Raw genomic sequence first — 23,905 nt, 5'->3', positions numbered from 1 at the left:
ACAAGGGAGAGAATTTTTTTCTATTTTTTACACCAAGTGTTAGAATCTATTCTGTCTCTGACAGCCCCCTCTCCTGATTGCTGTGAGGCATTTTAGTAGTAACAAAGTTTGAAGACATTGCAAGGCATCCTGAATCTTGTTTTTATGTACATGCTATAGGACTGTCCTCTTTACTCTTACATAATTCACCCAGAATTTCCATTTTAACTACACAAATGAGACATTTGTGTAACTTTTGTTTAAGAGCAGCCAGGTCTGGTGGAATGAAGGAAAAGAACTGGGTTCCAGCTTGTCATGAAAGCCAAGGGTCTCACTCCAGCGCTCATCACACTATCAGTCACTTCTGGGTATGTAGTCAGGAAGGTCTGTCACTCCCTAGCCTTCAAGCCCCCTTCCACAATCAGTCACAATCACTGTTAGGAGGTTCAAAATCACTAAATCACTCACAGCAAGGCCAACTCTGAACCAGGTGGTATCAGATCAGCCAGACATCAGTTTACCTTGCCCCCATACCTCTCTTGAAATAATCAAATGATAGTTTCATAGTCCTTCATAACCACCAACAAAGCAAATACAATGAGTTATTGAATCAAGCTAAACACCACAGGCTGTTCTTTATCCCAGAGGGACCCAGGCTGGATGAAAACTCACCTCAACACAACATTGAAAATGCCTTCAGACCTGGCCAGCACTTGAAGCCAGCCTAACTTGACAACTTACCCTACAATAATTCTGCATCTACTTCTGCCTGATGCAATAACCTACAAGCATTATAAAAACCTAACACACATGCTGCTCCTCATGGAAACCTTTCAAAGCACACATGCCCAATACATCCTTCACATTTTGTTACAGCCCCTCATAGCACTCATGTTTCTTGGTGGACCAGCAACCATCTCAAATAATCACATCCATGTTTTTCACGAGCAGCAGCTTAACAAAAAGAGCATCCAACAAGCAGCCTTCAACTCAAGAAGGAGCCACTGACTCCCATGTGAGCCAGTCTGGACAAGAGCACGTCCCCAGAAGAAAACGTGTGGCAACAGACACACTCTGAAACACATTATGTTTGCAACCTTCATATTTTCATTTCAGCACCTATGCATTTCTATCTTCACTTGCACACGCCTATCAGGGAATGCAAAATGCTTCTGTGATAGGGTACTGCCTCACAGTCAGTCACTTCATAGCTTAAGGTACTCCACATCAGCAGTGGGAACAAACTATTCCTTGTTGAATGCATAAGGGATGAAATTTTTGCCAGAGTTCAAGCACTGGAGTCTATCAGATTTTCCCTGGAAAAGATCTGCAAGCCAGCACGCACACAATAAGGAAAGTGTTTCTTAACCTGCTATTAATCAGACAGCATAAATCCTGGACTTTGATTTCAAAGCTGTTAAGATACAGTGTGACTGCAGTTTCAATACGATATGCTTCTCCATCCAACTGCAGACTTGAGAGATGTAAAAAAATTTCTAACACTTTAAAAAAATGTTGTATAAAAGCCAAGTTTTTGGAGAGAGAGAGAGAGCATACACGTGCATGGAGAGAGGCATTAAGAAACTCTCTGAAAGTCATCTGAAAAATCTTATCCAAACAAAAAAATCTTTTTCAGGTTCTTCACAAATCATCATCCAACAATCCAACTGTCATGTTCAAGTTCCTGATATTCTCATTGGATAACTGAAACAAAGGGGCTCAGGCAATAAATTTTTAAAGGGCCTTTTAACTGATAAGATTCACCTCCAATACAATTCAAATGGATGACTGCACTAGTGACCCTTTCTGGAGCATGACAGGGAGTTAGAAGCAAACACACACGCACAGACACATCTTTAAATTAAGTCAGCAGACTATCTTAGCTCGTTTTTTCCATCTAAAAGCTTAGTGTAAAGTCAGAATGTGTCTGCATCCTGTTCTTGCAACACATTTGTAAGTCATATAATCATTTAACTTAGTGGTTTTATTCAGAGTATTCCTGGACCATAACACCTTTGAACACAGTGAATCAAAATATGCAAACAGATTGAGACGATTCAGATGCCTGTTCACTATTCATTAATAAATAAATAAATAAAATTTAAAAATTGAAATTTGACTAATCCAGGTAAAAATAATCCAAATGGCACATTCCCTAAACAAAAACTGAACAGGCAAAATCTTGCAAATTATTAACCTAAGCAACAGTATGCAAAGGAATGAAATATCGTGAGGCTTGTATATGGTTTTTTCCCCTGTGGATTATTCCAATACTATTTCTGTGTTTGCAAAAAAGAATTTAATAATCAACTGCTTTGTTCCTTGCTAACAACCTGTATACCATGCAAAAACTTACATATGAATGTCAAGGAATGGAAGAGCACTGAGGCTGACACACCTTTGCCCAGGTAAGCCTGCAAACAAGGACTACATATACAGTCACTAAAAGGTGCTAGTGTTTTACATGCAACCCCTCTTCCCAAGCGTGACATTTACTGAGCAGTTTTTATCATTCTTTTTGCTTCTCCTTTTAACATTAAAATGTAATAGGATGGAAGGGAAAGAAAATCAAATTCAAAAGGGATGAGTAAAACATTCAAGGGATTAATGAAATATGCCACATAAGCCACATTAGTTGTGCCTAATTCCTTATTACTAATATATGCTGAGGCTATGTCGGTAAGGTCTGGGTGGGGTCTTCCGTGTGCCTCATCAAAAGGCAATAACTTTTGCCAAAAGACAATGAATCACTTTCACACACTGTGAAAAGCAGCAAGTTAAAATGAGGGGATATTTGTTCCATTTGTCCTACTCAGTAGTTTCTGTGCAAGCAAATACCAGAAGCTGGAAAATGAGAATTCTCTCCCTGCTCCCTTCCCCTACTTTCTGAATCATCATGCTGGTTATTTCTCAGCTGTTAATGGCTCAATTTCCACACATTAAAAGAATAAACTTCTAAAAGCCCCTAAAATACTTGAGGGCTGACTGCTGCCTTTACAGTCAGTGACTGTTTTACAAGAGCTGTCCTTAACCATGAACAAAGCTGTGTCCCATTTCACCTCAAAAGCTCAACCCATATAAAATTGTTTTCAGCAGGAAGTTTATCCCGTTGTCTTGTGACAGTCCGATGGAATGAAAAGTTAAATCCCCACCGTGTATTTCTGCATTAAGAAAACACACACTTCGTGTTGACAGATGGTGAGGAGACTGCCTGAGAAATGCTAGTTTAACAACATTGCTTCTGGGTAAAACACAAAACCAGAAGGCTTTCCAACTTTGCATCACATTCTTCTGGGGAGAAGACATATCACTTGACCAACACTTTCCAAAAGCAAAATAAACTAATCTCTCTCAGTTGGGACACTTGATTTTTTCACCTCCTCGGGTAAAGGTTTTATTGCTCTGGTGCTCCAAATCATATCACAGAACCTTGGTTCCAGAAGAGCCAGCCAGCCAGAGTTCATGACAAGAATTTCACAGGTGCAAAGCAGAAGCAAACAGCACCCACACAATCTCTTCATCCACACAAAGGCCCTTGGTACCTTACTTAACTCTGACTGAAAGAGTTCTAATTTTCTTTTCATAATTAAAATTATCTAAAACTTGACTTACATAGCTTGGAAAAAAAGGGCTTTAATAATTTTTCATTAACTTTACCCTTCTTCTAGAAATCATTCTCTAATACCTTAAGGAAAAAAACTCTATCTTTTATGATTTTCCAATGTAATTGATGATACTAAAGAGGTAACAACCTGGGAGATTTCCCAAAGTGACATAGAACACATTCCAAAGCACTGTCCTACTGGCCTAATTGACTAAGTACACTCTTTCTCAGGATGCAACCAGTTTAATCAGACTCAGCAAGAACTATTTTAAAACTGTCCTACTTTACAGTAGAGCATGCATGTGTGTATGTAAGTATAAGTACATGAAAATAAATTCAGCTTTTCACTGATGAATGTGATTCTTTGGATCTTTCTGCTTTTTGGAAGTTTTCCATTAACATCATATTTGGCAAGAGCTCTTTCATGACTTGACATACAAGTTCTCAAATATAACACTTTGCCCTCAGGCTACTTATTTAAGCATCTTAATTCCACTTAGGGAATAAGCTTTGCATTAACTGCTGTGCCATCAACGTTTTTGGTAGCAAGCACAATTACTGAGCAGTAAAGGTGAAACTAATGACTATTTTCCTGTACTGCTCTGGTCTTAACCCTGGCAGAAATCACTAGTTTTCATGACTTCATTACCAGAGATCCTGGGCTAGTCACAGACTTGCAATCATTTAAGCTGTTATTTCACAACTGGAGATTAAACTAGACATCTATTTTTACCAGCAGCAGATTATTACCTTACTTTAGTCGGTGGTAAAACAAACACACGCACACCAAATCCACAGACAGATGAATTCCCACGGGGTAAACAGAGTGTGAGCTTGCCTATAAAAATCTCCTTTGTGTTTACCACAGAGCAGGGGCACACACGCCCTTTGCTGTGGAATGAGAGGTGTAGCAAGTTCTCAGCTTTTACTCATTACCCAGCACAAAGTCACTCCACTGCCTGCACACTCTGGGTAGCTCCACGGTAACTCCACATCCATTTGCAAGCTGCACCAGCAGACAGTGGGTGTCTGACACTGTACCCAGTGGGGGTGGTGGTGATGTCTGAATCCTCAAATCAATGCTTTTATTCCCAACATGAATCCAATTTGGAGCAGCCCTACAGTGCTTTCAGGCAGCCCCACCTGAAGCCCCACAGGTTTATGGGGAAAGGAAGGGATTTCCTCCTGCAAATTGAAGAGAAACACATTTCCAAGCCTTAAGAGCTGCTCACTTGGCTTATAACCTCATGAGGAGGGCAGAGTGCAAACACAGCTATTAAGGAGCTTCAATGTTAATAAAATTAAATGTTTTTAAATAAAACATCTGGCATCAGCTGTTTCTGTAAGTTATTTTAATTTCAGTTTCCACTCTAAAATATTGGACTCCTCAACTATTTTCACATGTAAACCTGAATGCCAAATTAGACTATCTTATAAAAAGGTTATCCTAGGAAAAACAGTATGAATGATGCACACACTTTTTGGTTTGGCACCATATTTGGTATGTAATGGGAGAGAGCTAAGTACAACAGTATTTTTGCAATACATTTTCCAGTGGAAATCACACTTTTATTGCGTTCATTTACCAGCAGTAATCACTAAAATTTAAAATGAAAAAAAAAAAAAAAAAGCAAATCTTCAAATGTTTCCACAGAGGTAGGTTTTTCCCTCAATAACAGATAGCTGTGAGCAAACTCTGGAGCAAACTGGGAGAGGAGACACAGCTGTTTCAGTATTGACAACCACATGTTAGCAGAGTTACTCAAGCATGCAAAAACCCTCAACAGAAAAACAACCTGACCAAAAAAAAACCCACAAATAAACACTCAGGACAAAAGCAGACTAAAGAACATTTTACTTCTTGGGCTTTGAGATGCTCTCTCAGATGCCATGAAGGTCTGTGTGAGCTTTTGATGCTCTTTCCAAAGGCACTGTGTAAGATCACTGGGTCTCTTCACATATGACAGACATCAAGTCCAAGAGCTGCCCATGAGCTGCCTTGCTCAGGTCTACCAGTCCCAGACTCCGGCTCCCCTAAAACAACACAGAGGAATAGGAGCTCCTGAAGCAATGATGTGCCTTCTTGTCCAAGCTGGGGAAGGTGCCACTGTACTTGTTGGCTCTTTCTCAGTTGGAAGAAGCATGACTCTGCTTTTCCAAGCTGTGGAGGCACTGGGAAGAGAGCAAAACCAACTCTGCTTCCACTTGAAGGACACAGCAGCATGCAAGTGAAAGGAAGAGTATGAACTACCATTTTTTTTTTTCCCCTCAGGTTCTCCACCTAGGCTGGAATGAAATTCTAAGGTTCACTGACTGCACCCCAATTTGATGTCCCCAGGCTTCAACTACAGATCACAGATACTTGTGATCCATGTAATTTCTGTGATTACAGCCACTCTCCAGCTCCCTCCTGGCCAGCCCACTGAAGCAGGTGACCACACATTCTTTCCATAAGTCCACTTGGATCTTACGCTTTCTGTCCTTTGATTTGAGCACTTGCAGTCTCTGATTTAGATCTATGCAGAACAGAATTACTTCCACACCATGAAGCCAGTTTTAAAGCTGAGAGAATATGAGAAAATAAGCTCTGGTCTGCAGTAAAATTTAAAGTTTGCTATAATTCATTCAAATGCTTGTTTTCTAAATATGTTTTACATTCATATAGCAGTATTCACTCCCTAACTACTAAAGTAATAGCATCTTACTACAAGTAGGAAAGCTTAATTTGATCTTTTTCACAAGACACCTTGTCAAGAAATCCTTATCTCGTAACTGGTCAATAATTCGTACAGTGGAAGACTGAAATGTTAATTGCCTCCATCCTACTTCCAGGGCACATATTTTCAAGTCACATGTCTCATTTGTCAAGCTCTATGAAATACATGTATGTTTTCTTAATTCTTCTTGATAACATGCCCTGGAAGCATGAATGCTCAGAGATGCTTTGCTGTTGTTCTGTGGCAGGGAAAGTGTCTGGGACCCGTTACTTCATTTTGCTGTCAAGGAACACTGCAAGCTAACTAACAAAAGAAACTCCTACAGTTCCACCTAAGGACCAATTTCAACATTCGAGTTATTTGTTTATTTTATAAATAAAGACATTTTATTAGGAATAAAGATTTAAGAGTTAAAAAGCTGCATAGTTTTGCAAACATGAGTGCTAAGAGAAATTTTCCCCAAACTGTGGGCAGGAGGGAATTAAAAAAAGCACCACTTTACTAATCCAGAAAAAATAAATTATTTCTTAATTTATTTTAATTAACTTTATTAGAAATGTGAGAAGCTCTCTATGCCCATTTGTTTTGCAACAATGAAGTGTTAGCTAATCACTAACTTCAAATGTGTCTCACTATTCAATCTGACACATATAGACTGGAATACTGCTACCCTGTAGAAAGTCCTATACCTCCCAAAATTTACCCTAACCTTTCAGGTATATGACAGGCTGAATACACCTAGACACTAACCAAAGAGCATGAGAGAGAGATTTTTCACTGAGGGAAATCTATGAACATACCAGGCTATTCAAGGCATAAAAGGACTGAAAGCAAAACCAGCATCATCTGAGTCACTCTGAGGCTCAGTCCCACTCAACATCGTATTCCTCTACAGTTTTGAGTCTTTTTGGTCCTTTCACTTGGATAAGTGCAAATGATGATACACAGTTCATAAAGAGCAACTTAAGCAAAACAAGAGGAAGGCTTCCACACACCACCTGCTGTGTGCCAGCTTCCTAAACTAATGCAATCGTCTATATAAAAATAAGCTTGCCTTTTTTTTGCTTTGTTTGTTGGTTTGTTTTTGTTGGAGTTTTGGTTTGGTTATTTTTATTTTCTTGACTTTGTTGCATGCTTTTATTGTGATGATCCATTACATTTTTCAAATTCACATTTGGTCAGAGTAATAACTAAATATCACAGAAGTCAAAATATTCAGATGAACTAATATGTCTTGAAACATTAGTAAAAGATTTAGGGGGTTGGACCAGATGACCTTTAGAGGTCTCTTCCAACCCAAATTATTCTATGATTCTGTGGCTGCAATGAGAAGTCATACAGGCTCTACTGTTGGCAGCCACATCATGACAATTTCCCCCAGGAAAGATTGTCCCTCCCTTATTTTTCTTGCTGTTTGAACTATGAAACATTATGGAAATGACATCAAGACAAAACATGGAGACAAAGCTGTCATCTGTTGAGAGCATTTTTCAACAGTGAACTAATACAAATACACTCTGTCCAAACTAATACAAAATTAGCATACGATCTGCAAGTTTGCAGTACAGCTTCAAGTAAAGGGACACACCACTTTTATTAGACAAAACTCAAGTTAACTTTCAAATGCATCCCAAATTTCCTTGCATAAAAATGTGACAAAAACTTTTTATTCTCACAGTTGTGCTAATCTAAAAGTCTAAGATGGAAAAATACACAGTACCTAAGCAGGAAAAGAATATTAAAGATCCCTGCCAGACTCCATTGACCTAAACAGATTCTGAATTGAGCCCAGATTGAACAGCAGCATCAAGAAAAAAACATCTGGCATCCAATTTTAGTGGGACTAAAACACAGCCACAAGGGCTTGGGAGAGGGTGTCTAGAAGGAATGCAAAAACCATCAGCACTGAAGTAATTTGTCAGAAGAGCTTTAAAACAATCTATCTGCTGAACAAAAGTCTTGAATTCACTTAGGATATCTCCATTGCTCCTAGTGTGCTGTCTGGAGAAGCTTTTTTGGTCCCCAGTTTAAGACTGTTATCTTGTGGAATACCATTCAGGTCTGTTAAAAACAACTTGGGCAATTATATGGTAATTCAAATACATAAACTGCTTGATAACTCTTGATCACTCTGTAAAATCACAAATAAATGAAGAAAAAAAGCATTATATGCCAAGTGCACCTCAACAAAACATGCTTTTATTGACCTGTTTTCTGGTTGCGACACATTCTGCAGAGTCAGCCTCATTGCTTGCTCAGCTGTTCATCCTGACCATCCAAAAAATATTCCATATAAAACTGATCTGATTCTTCTGAATCCTACTGCCATTCCCCAAGGTGCATGGAAGCAGTGAGAGTTGTGGACACAGAAAAACAGTCCTGTCCCTGTCCACATTTTGCTCAGTTTTTGCACTACAGGCTAAAAGGATACATGTGTTGGGGTTTCTCTTCCCAAAACAGAAGTTTAGATTCTACTAGGGTAGACAGCAACTATCAAAAGCCTTTTTTCCTTATATTCAGTAATTCAAAGGGATTAATTTGAAACTGTTTCTAGTAGCTGTTATTTACAGACACACATCATAAGCGTCCAGCCTAACCATCACTATCCCTCTTCTTTCCCCTTGAAGAAAAATCCTTCTCATTTTTCACTATGCTCATCCAGTCCCTTCCATGAGAAAACAGGACTTCCATGAGAAAACAGATAACTGCAGTCTCTCATTAAAGAATTTTAAGGTTTTGTTTTCTGCACAGTTTAATTATTTGTCTCCTTTCATTGGTGAATTTAAAAAAAAAAATTAAATAAAACAAATTTCAGAGCTTTGCCTGGGCAAACGGGAACTTTTGACAAAAAGATTCTGCAAACAGATTGCAAGACATTCTGGTCACTCTTAATAGGAGCTTACACAGTTTAGGATGTAAAATTTTGAAAATGCCACAAATAACCAGCTACTAATTCCTTCATTCAGAGTTCAGCAAGCTTCAGTGACCCTGATGAGCACAGCAGCCTCAGCATAGCAGAGAGGAGAGTCCTGAGGTAGCCTAATCTCAGAAAATTAAAAGCTTTGAAGATTAAGAGCAGGACCTTGAAATGACCCAGAGAGAAAACAGGAGACTAAGCAGTTTCTGTGGTCAGTCCCTCCCAGACAGCAGGATGCTGCTAAGCCCCCGGTGCCAGCAGCTCCATCTTGGGAGCGCTTCAGCTCAGCACCTTGGTCTCTGCAAGGGCAACGGAGCTCCAAGGCCAAAAAATTTGAATTTCGTTTTCTAGAAACCTGGGATTTCTGCATTACCATCTGCATTCACTAGCCTATGTCTAGAATATTCCTTTATTCTGAGTAACTTCACGTGAGTTGCATTTATCCTGAAGTGACAATGTCACTAATTAATCTGGGGAAGCTATCTCACAAATTTCTTAAGTTTGGGGTTGTTCTTGTTTATCTTCTTCCAGTTCTCCCACAAAACATGGACAAACACAGGGAGCAGAAATCTAGCTAAATCCTCACCAGTACCAAAGACACCATACTTATGCCATTTCACTGACTAAATTCCTGCTCTACACCCTGGGGTATCCTTTACATTTGCCATAGCACCATAATCACCAATCTGCTTTCAGCTTGCAGCTCTCAAAAAAAATCAGATCCTTTCCTGCCAAGCTGCTGACAAGTCAGAAGTTGCTTTGTTTTGTTTTTTTTTCTGCCTGACCAGTACCTGATTGTCCTCTAGCCAATTACTACTACATGAAAAGTTTTATACTTCACTGACCTTCATCCCACTACAGCAGAGCAAAATTCGATAGGATTTCAGCAGTCCAACCTGCAAGTTGCTGTGCATAAAGCAATGGAACAAAAACCCCTCAACCTCATGACAATCAAGGTAAAGCACAACCCCTGTGCTGCAGGTTAAGCACAAGCTAGGGTTATCCAAGGGAAGTATACCACTTGTACAGGCACCTCAAAAGAAGTGCTAAGGTGATCATCCCCCCAGGAAATAATCCCCTCTTGCCTCTGCATCAGTACATATCAGCCTATCCCTGATGGTGCAGGTGGTGGTGCACCTGAGACAGGCAGATGAAACATCAAAACAAAGCACTTCTTGTTGACCCACAATTACCAGAGGGACAACCTCAGAGGGCAGGGCAAAGACCCATGATGGTGAGGGCTGCACACATGACATACAACAGCAGACACAATGATTGTTCTCTTTTATGTTACAAATGTCCAAAGATAATTCCAATAATAAATTGCAGCCCAAGCGTTTCTGATGCACCTTAGTACACCCAATTTCATACCTCCCTTGTTCATCTTTGCAGAGGAATGAAGGACCTCCCAGCAGATTTCACATTAGTGGCAGGACAAGCCATTAGAAGAAGCAATTAATCAAATGAAAACAGGTTGTGCAACTAAGGTGAGGCCTGCACATGTGCAAAGTACACAAAAACATAACCTGATTTTTTCAGCTTAAAAAACACAGGAGACATGCAATTCCAAGCAGAGCACTAATTCCACATATTTTAAGTTTTTTCCTGGGACTAACACCAGAGAGAAAATTAGCATCATGTTTCAGTAACAATTCATATTATTGGTAAATTTTTGTGCCCAAAGGAAGCAGAAATTAAATGAAAAGTGGAAGGTAGCTTGCCAGCTCAAGTGCAAAGTCTGGCAGGAAAAGCACCAACCTCTCTCTGGCTTGTTGAACTAGTCAGCAATGCCCTTGTGGGGTATTAAAAGCAATAATGTTAAAATTGCTAGAATTCTAACTGAGATATCAGTGGAAAGGAAAGAAAACGTTACTTAAAGCTCCAATGTAGTACTACGAAAAACTACCAATTTTTTTTCCTTCGCCTGACTTGACTTCAACTAATAATAAAGTCAGCAGGAAAGAAGAACTTGCTGTTCTTAACAGTAATTTTAATCACTTCTGCATAAACCTGAAGATTAGATCAACTTCAACACTCAGGACTCCTACACTGCAAAGGAAGGGAGACTCAGTTCAGCTGCACTGGCTACTCCACCTATTGAAGAACTTTTTTAACTCATTAATTTCTAAGAGAACCATTTCTTTACCTTCCAACAGTTACAAAAACACACCTAAATTGGCATGGGCGTACACAAATGCACACATTAATATATGTAACATTCTTTAATAATGCTTTACCACATAAAATAACCTTCAGAGGGTCAGCTTAAATTTGTAAGAAGTATTCATCAAACAAGGCAAGACAGGAAAAGGGCTGTATTTCTTACCAGTAATAAGAAAGGACCTGCAGCATGCAGTTAATTTCTTTCTGGCACAGCTACATTACTCACACAGAAGAAGTCCATGCCAAAAGTACCCTTAAAATTAATTACAGTAATCCAGTTCAATATAACAACCAAATGGTAAAAATAGCTCTAGACTGTCTGTTCATTTTATACCTCAAAAAAGTGATTACCTAAGAAGTCCAGAAGAAATAATCTTCTAAAAAGCAAATGTTATACATGCATTCACACAGATGCATACTGATGGTAACTTTTGCTTTCATTTTCAGTTCTCAGAGACAGGTTTATGGAAAGCTGTGTCATAGAAATACATGTGAGCCACCAATAATAAAAAAAAAAAAAAAAAAAAAAAGAGCTCAGAGAAGAATATTCAAAAAACAACAACAACACACACACCAGGCTGGCTAAAATATATGCCAGGAGGAAAAAAAAAATACCTATACAGGCCTTTCCTCCAATAATATAAAAGGAGGAATTAAATATTAAGGCACAAAGAAATTGAGTTTTTTACTTCAGGGGCACCATCTATAATATATATAATCTACACCAACTGGTATCAGATAAAAACATTTCAGAATTCTCACTACCAACCACTCTCATTTATCAAGTTCTAAAGAACTATAAAAAATTATTATGCTCGTCAAGGCATTCATCTTGATATATTTCTTATAGTATACCATCTCCTTCTGGAGAAACTGTAAGAGTGAACATAGATAAAGAATCAATAAAATTATTAATTGTGGAAAGGAGGAGATGTGTTTACGAAGGGAAGAATTTTATCTTTTCTATGCTTCTGGACAAACATGCTTATTTATCTATAATTTAGTAAACATTTACTTACCCAGCATCCTCCTGGAAGCCTTCCAATTCATCTCTTTGTTCTGCTAGGGTGGATTCTAGATCCAGATAGGTACCATTGTGGGACAATTGCAGGGTGCAGTCATCAAGCTGTAGAACAAAATTCAGATCATTAGATCACAACAGCCATTCTAACATTGCCTGCTGATTTTCCAGGTCCACAGACAAGATTTCCCTAAACGAAAATCATCTGTAGGGAGTAGATATGAAAATGGGTGATGCTCCACAGTTTGTGCAATCCCAAATCCATATGCACTAGACTATGCTTGACCACAATTTCAAAACCACTAACACAGAGAAACCTATTTCTTGCAGCATACACATTAGAGGATTTTATCACAGTGTCTTTAGAGTTCTATAAGGAAAAGAAAAATTAATTTTTATATATATATATGATATTTATTACTTTTTTCTGTTCTTACAGTGCATTTAAGTAGAGTTTCTAGGCCTCTAGAAGGAAGTGGAAGGATGAAGCAGATGTGAGCCACTCAATGTCCCCTATAAGAAAGGATACGGCCAAGGGACACTGCATGTGCCAGACATGAGCTGCAGTCCTGCAGTCAGGGGGGAATGCAGTCAGCTAAGACCCAGATATTCTGGTGTTCTCATTTTATGGTCAGGTGCTACCTGGTCTCAGATACTCCAGGGAAGACTTTCCTGGGCACCAAGGTAGAGTACTGGACACACGTACCAACTTCCTACAGAGGTGCTGAGGCAACCAAGCACCAGACTTAAAAGCAGGAACCTGCCTGCAATGACACTGAAGGGGCAGAGATTCATTTATAAACCTTTGATTTCCATCCTGTTTTCCCTCATCTTCAAGTCTTCCATTAACTGTTCCAGCTAAGCTAGATTTGACTGAATTTAGAAAAATTATTTCCTGTTTTTTTTTACAGGAAGCTCATTACAAGATCCACCTCCAAACTCTGGCTAACCCATTACACGGGTCCACAACACAATTACTGAATCAAGAGAGGTAACTAAAAAAGTCTGAGCAAAGAGCTAGAAAGTAACATGAGCTCCTCTCTCACCATGTGCTAACTGGGTGTCAAATCACAAGTAACAAGGAAAAAAGCCTTCCTAGGGCAAGGAAACAAGAAAACATTTACCAAAGGGCAGGTCTAAGTACAGGATTGTCCTGCCTCCCTACTAGGGAGTAAATGACTCCCTAGTAAAAAGAAAGCAGCCTGAAGAAGAAAAATTGTCATCACAGAGCCCAGCTGGACAGGCTCTTGTGGACCTTTGCACATCCACTCCACACTGGAGTTCCTTTTGTAACCAGTTCCAATTCACAAATATTGTAAGCCCCAGGTGCATTGTGCTACTAATACAAAATCCAGTCTGATAGCCAAGCAGCCTCAAGAATAACCAGGCAAACAGAAGATGTTTCATTCCTATAGATTTGGTAAAACAACAGACAGATGCCTCTGTATCTACCAAGAGGCAACCTTGACAATGGTGGTGTAAATAAATGTACATCCCTGCTTCAAAGGTCACTTTGAGAAGGGAAGAATATTTAACAGCATACTTCATAGCAATATTCTGCCCTAGGTAATAGCCAATGGCTCTTTGAAGGGGCAAGCAAGGGTCTGAAACAGTCAATCAGTCAAGAAAAGGAAATTACAACCTTATCACATACCCATGGATTTCTTCTTTCTGCTCTTTTTTAACACTAGGGAAGAAAATCAGTGAGAATCCATCTTTAATGAATTACCTCTTTTAGCTTCCTATCAAAGTTATGGGTTGCCAGTAGCTGTTCCAGAAAGCACAATAAGCACTCACACTCCTTACTTGGCAGTCAAAAGAAAAACAAACGACAAAAAAACCCACTTCAGTTTCCCATCACTGATTTGAATATGCAGGGAAAGAACACAAGTTTTTGAAAATTCTGAATTAGCTGCATCAGAAAAAATGCAGAAATGCTCATTTACAAGTGACAGAGCACGACACTTGAGTTCGTCCGCACCACTGTGTTTGCACTGTTTGCTATCCTAAAGAAAAGTTCATCCTCAGGAGAAAGGAAAAGTGTAGAGGAAGGACTTGACTTCAAGTTCTATTTCAAACCGTTCCACTTTTTTCTTTTTCTTTTTTTTTTTTCCCCCTGGCAAAGGAGTCATCAAATAAGGTAACATAAGTTTTTACTCTGACTCGCAGGAATTAAAGAAAGCAAAGATCCTCCAAAGACAGTCCTGTGTTACTAAGAATAACAACAGTATTAATAATCTATCTTTCCAGTCACAAATGATATTATTAACCTATACTAATTCAAAAAACACTCTTCAGAGACAAAAGACTAAATAGTACTCTGGGAAACTTTTTTTCCCAGTAGCCCAGGGTACCTAATGAAATGATAATTTATTCAAAGTAATGCCAAAAGGCAAACTACTAATTAGATAAATGTCCTGTTGTCACTATGGAGATTAGGAGATTAGCCCACAGTTTCCAATTATACTGCATAATTAGGGAAAGGAACCATGCTTTAGTAATGTGACTTTAGTATATAAAAAGCACCATGAGAAGAGGAAGTACTTGAGTACAAAATAAAAAGAGTAGTACATTCTACCTATTTTAATCTCTTCTCCCTAATTTCAGATGAACATGGTATTCACGTGGGTTTAGAAGCACTGTACTTGTACACTGTATCCATTAATAGGAGTTAGGGTAATGAATGAAATGGAAATATCTTTTATTTCCATTACTTAACATTGAATCTTCCCACAGAGATTTTTTTCATCTCTTGTATGTGTACACACAGTGTTGGAAGGGAGCAAAACAACACTTACAAGAAGCTCAAATATTAAGGCAATGAACTCTCAAATCCCTCTTATATAGAATCACTTTGCTACTTTGCCTCCAAGCTTCTCATGCATGCATATTTTACAGGCAGAATACAAAAAAAGAAGCCACTTTATGATTCTTTTTTTAATTAGTAAATTGCCTTCCATTTTCAACACAAAGGATGGCTGATGTTCACTCATTAGTGCTTATTAATAACAATTCAGGATGTTGGTCTCTCCCCTCTGCTCGGTGTTAATCCCATCTTCATCTGCTATGCATCACTTCTCCCATCTCTGGAGACCCACACAAGTGACCCCATCTCGTTCATTCACACCATGCTCTTCCCACAGATCATGCCTCACATTGAAATCCTTATTACCAACCATTTTCTCTGACAACAATCAAAAGGCAGAATTCATAAAGACAGTCTTTCCAAGAACATTTAACTGAGCCGGTGTTGATGATCAAAACCAAAATTGTTACTCAACTTTTTAGAAATTAATTCCATTTATTTAGCTTTGTTCTTCACAAGGCTAACTTCCCAGTGTTCAGTATTCCTTGCTGGTCTCAAAATTCAGATCTGTCATTTTTACTATTGCCACAAGGTCACATTCTCCAAGACCTTTTCATGAGCTTAAAACTCATTTATTCTAAAATCTCTCTTGCCAGTCTCCTCAGATCACTTGGAATTTTTTTGATTCACACTTTCCTGTATAGCCCAGAGGAGCAAAAGGGACAACACAAGTAACAAAAATGCAACTCATCCTGTAGGCTTTACAGCAATTTTCCATACTTTCTTATAGTCACATTAAAATAACACTACAGGTGTCAAGGAAACATCAACAGGGAGACACATCATCAAATGGGACAAGTAACTTCTCCAAGTTACTGTCCTGGAGTCACACAGGGTTACTCCGTTTTCAGTATTCCACAAGATTTCAGGTGAAGTTATAAAAAAATGTGTATGCATTTTGATTACATTCTCGTGTTCTCAAATTAATGGTTTCTTGACTAAATATCCAGAGCATATTTTTTGAATGAAAAATAAAAATAATCATGCACACATAATGACCTAAATACCAGCACCCCAACAGTTTCATACATGTATGTATAGGTATATAAATGCATATAATGCTTTAGATATTTTTCCTTGCATTTAAAAAAAGTGAATTTGAGAGTTAGATCCATGAACTATAAGTTGAGCCCTCAGATGAGAAGGAACAGTTCTGTCTGAGAAGCCAAACAAGTGCAGATAAACACAAGAACTTCAGTACAGCATCATTCACTGTCTATCACCAGGGCATACTTTTCTGTCCTGCAGATACCTGCTCTATTCACTTCCCAATCATCTTCAGGCAATGAGAGCGGTCACACACAGAGTTCTGAGTGTGTTCTCAGAGCACAACCCCTCTGTGCTTTCAACAAGGCAAAGCATGAAGAATTACAAAGTATGTGATCGTTATCACTAATGACTGAATCATAATGCATGTGTCCAAATGTGGAGAAAAGAAAAAATAATTGGGAAAAAGACCTAAAAACCAAAAAATCAGTGCTACATTCACAACTTCTGTTTTGTCTGCCAGTAAATTTTTGTCTTGAGTCTTGTAATCATCTCCAGGTAAGCACTTAAGAGCAGGGGTTTTTTAAGCAGTAGCAGAATTGTAGTTTCAGCACAAGAAATTTTATAGATGCCCTTGTGAGTCACCACCACAGCTAGAAACCCTTTAAATAACCCTGAAATTGAGTTTTCCCACAGAAGATGGAAATGTAAGGGAAATGTAAAAAAAGTAACAGGAAATATATAAAAAGACCATAGGATTTGAGGCAATAATTACAACATTATAAGTTTCCCTCTAAAAAGTTGAACATAATTAATTATGCAAAAGTGAACAAACATCTGATTAAACAGTTTAAGTATCAGAACATTTAAAAGCAGAGCTTCCTACTCCCTCACCCTCTATTGTTTAACCCCTTACAAAGTGAAACCACACCACAGAAGAGAAGGGTGTCCTGACTTTAATTCCAACCACACACAGGCACAGCAAGGTCACAGCTGCAGAGCTCAGCTTTGCACTTCCCCTGAGGTTGTTCTTCCCTCACCAGCACCCAGGGAGCCCTCAGCAGCAATGCACCCATCTGCCCCAGGAACACACGCAGGCTGGGGAAAGCTACGCAACTAGGTCCTGCAATTAGATCTTACAGGCTGCCAGGAAATCAAAAACATAAGGCAGAAGCTCAGTTTGTCATCATCTTCTGCAGGTAACCAAATCCAGCTAGTAGTGGCTAGTCCCCCAACCTGTGGGGCCATAATAAATTGTACCACAGGGTTATCAAGCTTAAGAGGACTCAAAATAGTTGGACAGTAGTACAGCAATGATGGACTTTTCTCATTTCAAGCACTGACCCACAGAAAGGGGTAACACATTTCATAAAGACCTTGTTGTTTCACTGAATTTCAGAGTTGGAACACATTATCAAAAAGAGTAAGAACAGAAGGAGAAAAAAAAAAAAAAAGCAGCAAGAAATAGTGACCAGCAGCCAGTTACCTGATGCCATTTAAATGATCACCAGGTTGCAGACCTGATGCCAACCAATAACCATTGCCACTTGCAAAAACTAATTGAATGAATGGAAAGAAAAAAATATCTGAGTTCACCCATTGTTTCCATCTGTTGCTTTTAGCTTCTTAAAATCCAAGAGAAACACCTGAAAACAGAGGGAGAGGGTAGTGTGAGGAGAGAAGAATATTCTGCTTCTGAACACACAGACACAACCCATACATCTGCCTACAGACTGAGTATTGCCACTTGCTCCTCCTAGCACACACATACACCCCAGACGTCTGGTTCAAGAAGCCCAGTGGGTAAATAATTCCATGCAGAGGCCCCACACACCTTACCACGCCAACAGAAACTACTGCAAGTCTGTTTTCCTCCAGAAGGCTTTCCTATTTTCGTCTGCATCCAAAGTGGGCTTTTCTTTGGCTTGTTTAAGCTTCTCTGTCCCAAGGCAGCAGCAGAGGTTAAAGGAGAGAACTTAGAGAGGCTCCATCATGCTCTCCCATGCAATTACGAAAGCTTCTCTCCTTCCCTTTTTGTTCAAAGGCCACAGAACTCTGTTTTTCTAAAACTATGATGGAGACCTGCTCTTTCCTCACTCCCAATCCCCCCACCCCAGCAAGCCAGTCAGAAGAAATTATTTTGGACAAGTGCCTTGTCACATCTCTCCTAAACACCAAGAAGGTGTTACCAAGTCAGCAGCCAGTGTGTGTAAAGGACAGATGTCCTCAAGATTTTATCTTCCATTTAAATAAAAGTAAGCACTGTTCAAAAATTCAGTTCAGACAGCAATCACGGATCACATTAATGGAATGAAGTGTCCTAACATTATGAGATAGGAGGACAGACTTGTTTGCTGGTGTTACTACAAATCACCAAAACCACATTCTGCCATGAGCAGGAAGCATTGCCATCTCTCACCAGTAATTCTACCGGGGGCTACTGGGCAAAATATTTTGCTCATTTGATTATTTCCAAAACTACAGGAAAAGGCAATGGTAGAGAGGGAAAGATTACAGTAATCCTGTATTACGAAACTACAGTAATAAAAATCCCTCCTCCATTCTAGTTTCTGGCACAGACTTGGAAAATCCTTATCTTATTCAAATGTCTTAGCTCATCTTTCACTTAAACATTATGGGGTGGTAATTGTTCTCATCAGTAATGGTGTGCTCCTTATTCACCTACAGGATGCTTCGCAGAGTAGGGTCAATAAAAAGCGAAGTAATCTTAAGCTGTTTTTCCTTTCTAAATCCAAAATCTTGTTTTCCTTTACATGTCACAAGCCTGACACATTTGCATACTACAGCTACAGAGTCTTCAAACATGCTGCCTTCTGGTTCAGCTGATCCTAGTGTAACTGCAATCCTATTACCAAGGTCAACAACTGCCAGCTTTTCCCCTGCACTGCATTTTCCTTCCCATCTTTACTAAAACTAAAGGGGAAAAAAAAAAAATCAAGCTGAATACACACACACAGAAAGCAGCTCTGCCTGCTTACCAGCAGTCTGCAGCTGGTAATCAGCAATTATCAGCAAACTGCACTAAGGGATTTGTGTGAATAAACATTTAACACTCTGCCATCCAAGGCCAAGTTTCAAACTGAGAATAACCATGCTATATCCAGAAAGACTCGAATTTTAATGCTTTTTCAATTTTTTTTTTAGTTACAAATCAGCAGATTAGATTCTGCTGTAGCAGCACATGGCTAGTCCTTAAAATGTAACAGGATTGCCACCACAGTGAGCTCTCATAGTGTAATGAAAAATGGTGATGCAATGGTTTGGTTGCATGCCACAGACTCCAGCCAACACACCAGAATAATTATTTGGCCTCAGAGATACCTCCAAGCACCCTCTCACTGAGGCCATCAGCCTCTCCCTTCTCACCTGAGTAGGTGCTATCTGGTCTGTGCCATGGTTAAGCATGTTGCAGTCATTATTCTGGGCAACATTAGGGGGGGAGACCGAAGCATTTGGTGTGATGCCACATGACCCATCTCAAGTAAAAAAGTTTGACATTAATGTGATGAAAGGAAAGACAGCAGTTTAAGTCAAATATTAGAACCCAAAATTAACAGTGTACTCTTAAGTGCTCTCATCTTCAAGTATGACAGCAACCCAATTTACAATCTTGATCTAAAAGTCCCTACAATCCAAGCAGCTCCAGTGCAATTGCTTGAAATAAAACTATGCTTCTTCCTCCCATGTTTTTTCCTTTTCAAGTACAGTTTTATAACTGTATTTTCTTAAATATTCTTTAAAATTTAAATAAAACCAACACTTCTATGAGCTCAAAACTGTAAAAGTAAATCAGGAACATGCTCTCTACAGGTCTTTTATGGAGAAGGCAGCTGTGCCACCCTCAGTCATCCTTGCTCTAAGAAGCCAGCAGGGTTTCTGAACTGCAGCAAACTCACCTTCTACACTCATTTAGAGGCTAGAGAGAAAAAAAAAAGAAACAAAAACAAACAAACAAAAAAACCCAAAACAAAACAAAAAAACCCCAAACAAACAACTAAGCAATTTGCTAGAACTTTGACCTTATAATGTAAGAAATTATTTATCATTAGGAAGAAATTCTATACAGAGAAGGTGATGAGGCATTGGAATGGGCTGTCCAGGCAGGTGGTGGATTCTCCATCCCTGGAAGTTTTTAAGAAGAGAAGGATGTGGCACTCAGTGCCATGGTCTGGCAACCACGGTGGCAGAGGACTGAGGGTGGGACTTGATGATCCCAGAGGTCCCTTCCAACCCAGGTGATTCTGTGATTCCATTTAAGACAGTATTCACCAATTTTGCAGCTCTTGGGGAGCCATTAGCATAGCTTGTGGGAACAGTGATTAATGCTAATGTACCTCTGGTTTATCTTTAACACAGTAACTGCCGTTGTCAAACTACTTCACCAACTTTGTCCACTTTGTGTAGCTTATGTGCAGCTGCATTGATGGAATTGTGCCTACACACAAAGTATAGTCCTAAGGTTTGCACAACTGGGTGTGGGGCTGTCAGAGCACAATTACTTTACAAGGAACTGCTTCCCTGATATGAAATGCTGGTGTTTTGAACACTGCCTGCACTCCTAGTCTGGACCAGCAGCTTTTATCTCTGGCCTGGCAGACGCCACAAAATAATCCTGGGGTCAGGTAATAGAGTGCATTAAGTGAAACATTAATGCCACATTAGAACCTCAAGAGCCACTGGAACAATACAGTGCCAATAAAAATATTCTGCTGAAATAACAAAGACACTGAAAACAAACACAGAAAGCTGTTATATTAATATTATGGGTTTGACTTAAGAATAACAGAAGGAAGTTCAGAGTTCAAAATTCTGGAACTGCTATTTCAGGGGGGCTCTGAATTACAGGCAACACACCACAGCAAAAACCTAACACTTTGATACCTACCTGTTGCTATCCTTCAACAATTACTTCACTGACTTGTAGACCTGTTGCTTTGTGATTCCCTTTAACACAGTGCTCCACAGGGAACAATTTAGAATTTACTAGAGTATCTGTATCCAAATACGACACCAGAGCTTCCAGCAGCAGCCACACAGGCATTGTTAGGAAGTTCATGAGTGCTCAAAATGTCAATAAGCATAGAACAAGAAGGCCAAACACATTCACCTAGAAATGGGGTTACTTTAATGTTAAATAAAAACTTTAAAAGGTTAACTGAAAGCATTAAAATAATTTAATTTCTGCAGAGAAACTACGCCAAATTTCAAGCTGCATGAGGAACTAACACACATTCTTTCCCTTCTACTTAATTAAATTAAGTTAGTTAAATTTGAGATGACCTGCAAATCAAACAGCCAACAGTAGACCTTAGCAAAATCAAATAATTTAAAACAAAACTCTCCAGTTCTTAACTCAAAAAAAATCTACTGCATTTCCTAGGGTTTCTTACCAAAAACACAGTGAACGTACCAGGGTGAGAATAACCTAGCCTCTGCATCCTTTAACTTTTTGGTACCTAGATTTTTCCATTCCCTTTCCTCATCTGTGGTCAGCTGCTCCTAACTACAATGACAAAAAAACAGATCTTCTCACCTTCATGGTTAGGTACATCTTCAGCTTAACAGAAAGGAGAGTGGCCATAAGAACAAGATATTTGGAAATATATACAGCTTTTTGGCTGATACACAGGGGATGCCTACAGCTGACATGCTCTCATTGTCATTTGGCTGGAATTACTGTGAAGGTACCCAAGGAAATGAAAATAATCTCTAAAAAGGGGACGGGCCAATAACAGGGAGAAGAGGAGGGGAAGGATCACCTTCAATGGAGTTTATAATCTGAGGAATCTTTTGTTCAGACTGTGTCTCTGAAGAACTGTGTAAGAAAAACACTGAGTTATAACCTCAGGAATATTTTTTTTTTAAAGTAGTAGTTCAGGGAAGCCAAAAATCATATTTAATCTGTTGCAAACAATTCCATCTGGCTTCTTTTGTACTACTGTTCAACTGAAAACTGTAGGGTACTTCACTGAAATAAAACTTTCAAGTGATGTAGCACAATGAACATATGACTTGCAGGCTTTTATTTTAATGCACATCCCTGAAAATAAGCTTTCTTTTAGTATCATCCCTCCACCTTGCAGGAACAATGAAAAGATAGAGGTTGTTCTAAGGATTGCACCATCTCTACTTTATCTGCATTTGGGACACTGCAGGTTACTCGCTGCCCCTATCACAAAATTGAAATATTGGACTCCTGCACAATCACTGGACCATATCCAGAAAACACAGTGAGCACCAAAAGCAATCCATCTTGAGCAATGGTGGTTTCATTGACACAGTGGCTAAAAATCTACTGGACAATATAGCTTAAAAACCAAGATACCCATCCCTAACCTAACAATGCATTTCCACCCCTATGACTCACATTTGCATCCTTTTAAAAATAAAGCAGCTACAGTGTCAGTCCTCAGATAAGCTGGACTTAAAATCAGTACTTAAAGGTTATTTGCATCTATGATCTTTCAGATATGAAAAATCAAAACTAAGGAAAATAGAGAAAATAGAGACAAGACACCAGGACACTGAGAAACCCAGAGCAGGGAAATTTCAGGGAAAACGAGACAGCTGGCAAGGGAGAGTAGTTCTAAAATGACTGAAGTTCTGGCAAACTCACAAACTTTTGAGCGTCAAAGCAGGAGAAATTTGGAGTTGATGAGAATTAAAAACAGAGTCAGTAAAAGACACAAAAAGCCCAGGCTAAGTTGTCTTTCATTATAAACACATCGTGACTGGGAGGCTTCTCATTAGTTAACCAAAAGATAAAATAAAAATAAAAACACAAAAAACACAAAATAAACCAAAAGGTTAGCACAGATCCATGGCCTGAGGTACAGGAAAATACACTGAACACATTCAAACCAAGGGTTTGTGTGAAATACTAATGAAAATAAAGCATGTCAGGATTAACAAAGACATCACACACTTGTCAATAACTTGAGTTATTTTTCAGGTGCTGTCTGAATCTTGGAAGTTCAAATGAAAGATTTTGTCTACCAGCAATATTCTCATGACCACAATCGCCAATTCTTCCTAATACTTAGACTGCCTTTTAAAGGTTCTGTGGTTTCAAAACCAAACATCAGTTGGGAAGTAATTAAAAGAGCATGATTAAAGTTTCATTCTCTTCAACTCAATAGAAGAACTATGAAAAAAAAAAACCAAACCCAATATATATATATATATATATATATATTTATGTACCCTGCAGACTCTTAACTCCTACCTCCAGTAGTAAATGAGGGATCTAAAATTTGATTTTCTACCCTTAAGCAGAATTTATTTGGCACTTATGCTTCATCACTTAATTTTTTTTTTTTACTCATTCATTTCTTCCTTGTCTGATTAGCTGCCAAGTAGTTTCAACACCCAGCTTTAAACAGTTGTCTGGACTAGAATAGGCAAACAAAAGAGAACCTCTGCATTCATTAGGATCACATCCGAACAATAATGAAACAGAAAACCACATGCTTCAATGCTGTTACAAATGAAATATACCTTTGTAAGGAAATGCAGCATTACCAGCCATATCTCAACAGCATTTATTCCTTGCTCACACTCTGATCACCCTATTTCAAAGGGCATAGAGTGAAAATAACAACAAACAAATGGTTTTAGTAATAAACTCCCA

The 23,905-nt window shown here is 38.9% G+C and overlaps 1 protein-coding gene across 3 annotated transcripts in view; it reads right to left on the bottom strand.

Annotated features, from left to right (window-relative positions):
• FHOD3 (formin homology 2 domain containing 3) overlaps positions 1 to 23,905 on the bottom strand; it is a 390,937-nt gene that overhangs the window by 342,747 nt on the left and 24,285 nt on the right. For all 3 annotated transcript variants that reach the window (XM_030444367.1, XM_030444368.1, XM_030444369.1), the window contains exon 2: positions 12,400 to 12,506. In XM_030444367.1, the coding sequence (XP_030300227.1) occupies positions 12,400 to 12,506 (107 nt within the window). The remainder of the gene's footprint in view (positions 1 to 12,399; positions 12,507 to 23,905) is intronic.

This window comes from Calypte anna, chromosome 2 (assembly GCF_003957555.1).
Source record: "Calypte anna isolate BGI_N300 chromosome 2, bCalAnn1_v1.p, whole genome shotgun sequence".
Lineage (NCBI taxonomy): Eukaryota > Metazoa > Chordata > Aves > Apodiformes > Trochilidae > Calypte > Calypte anna.
The sequence above is the reverse complement of the archived record's forward strand: the minus strand, read 5'-3'. Positions and strand labels throughout refer to the sequence as shown.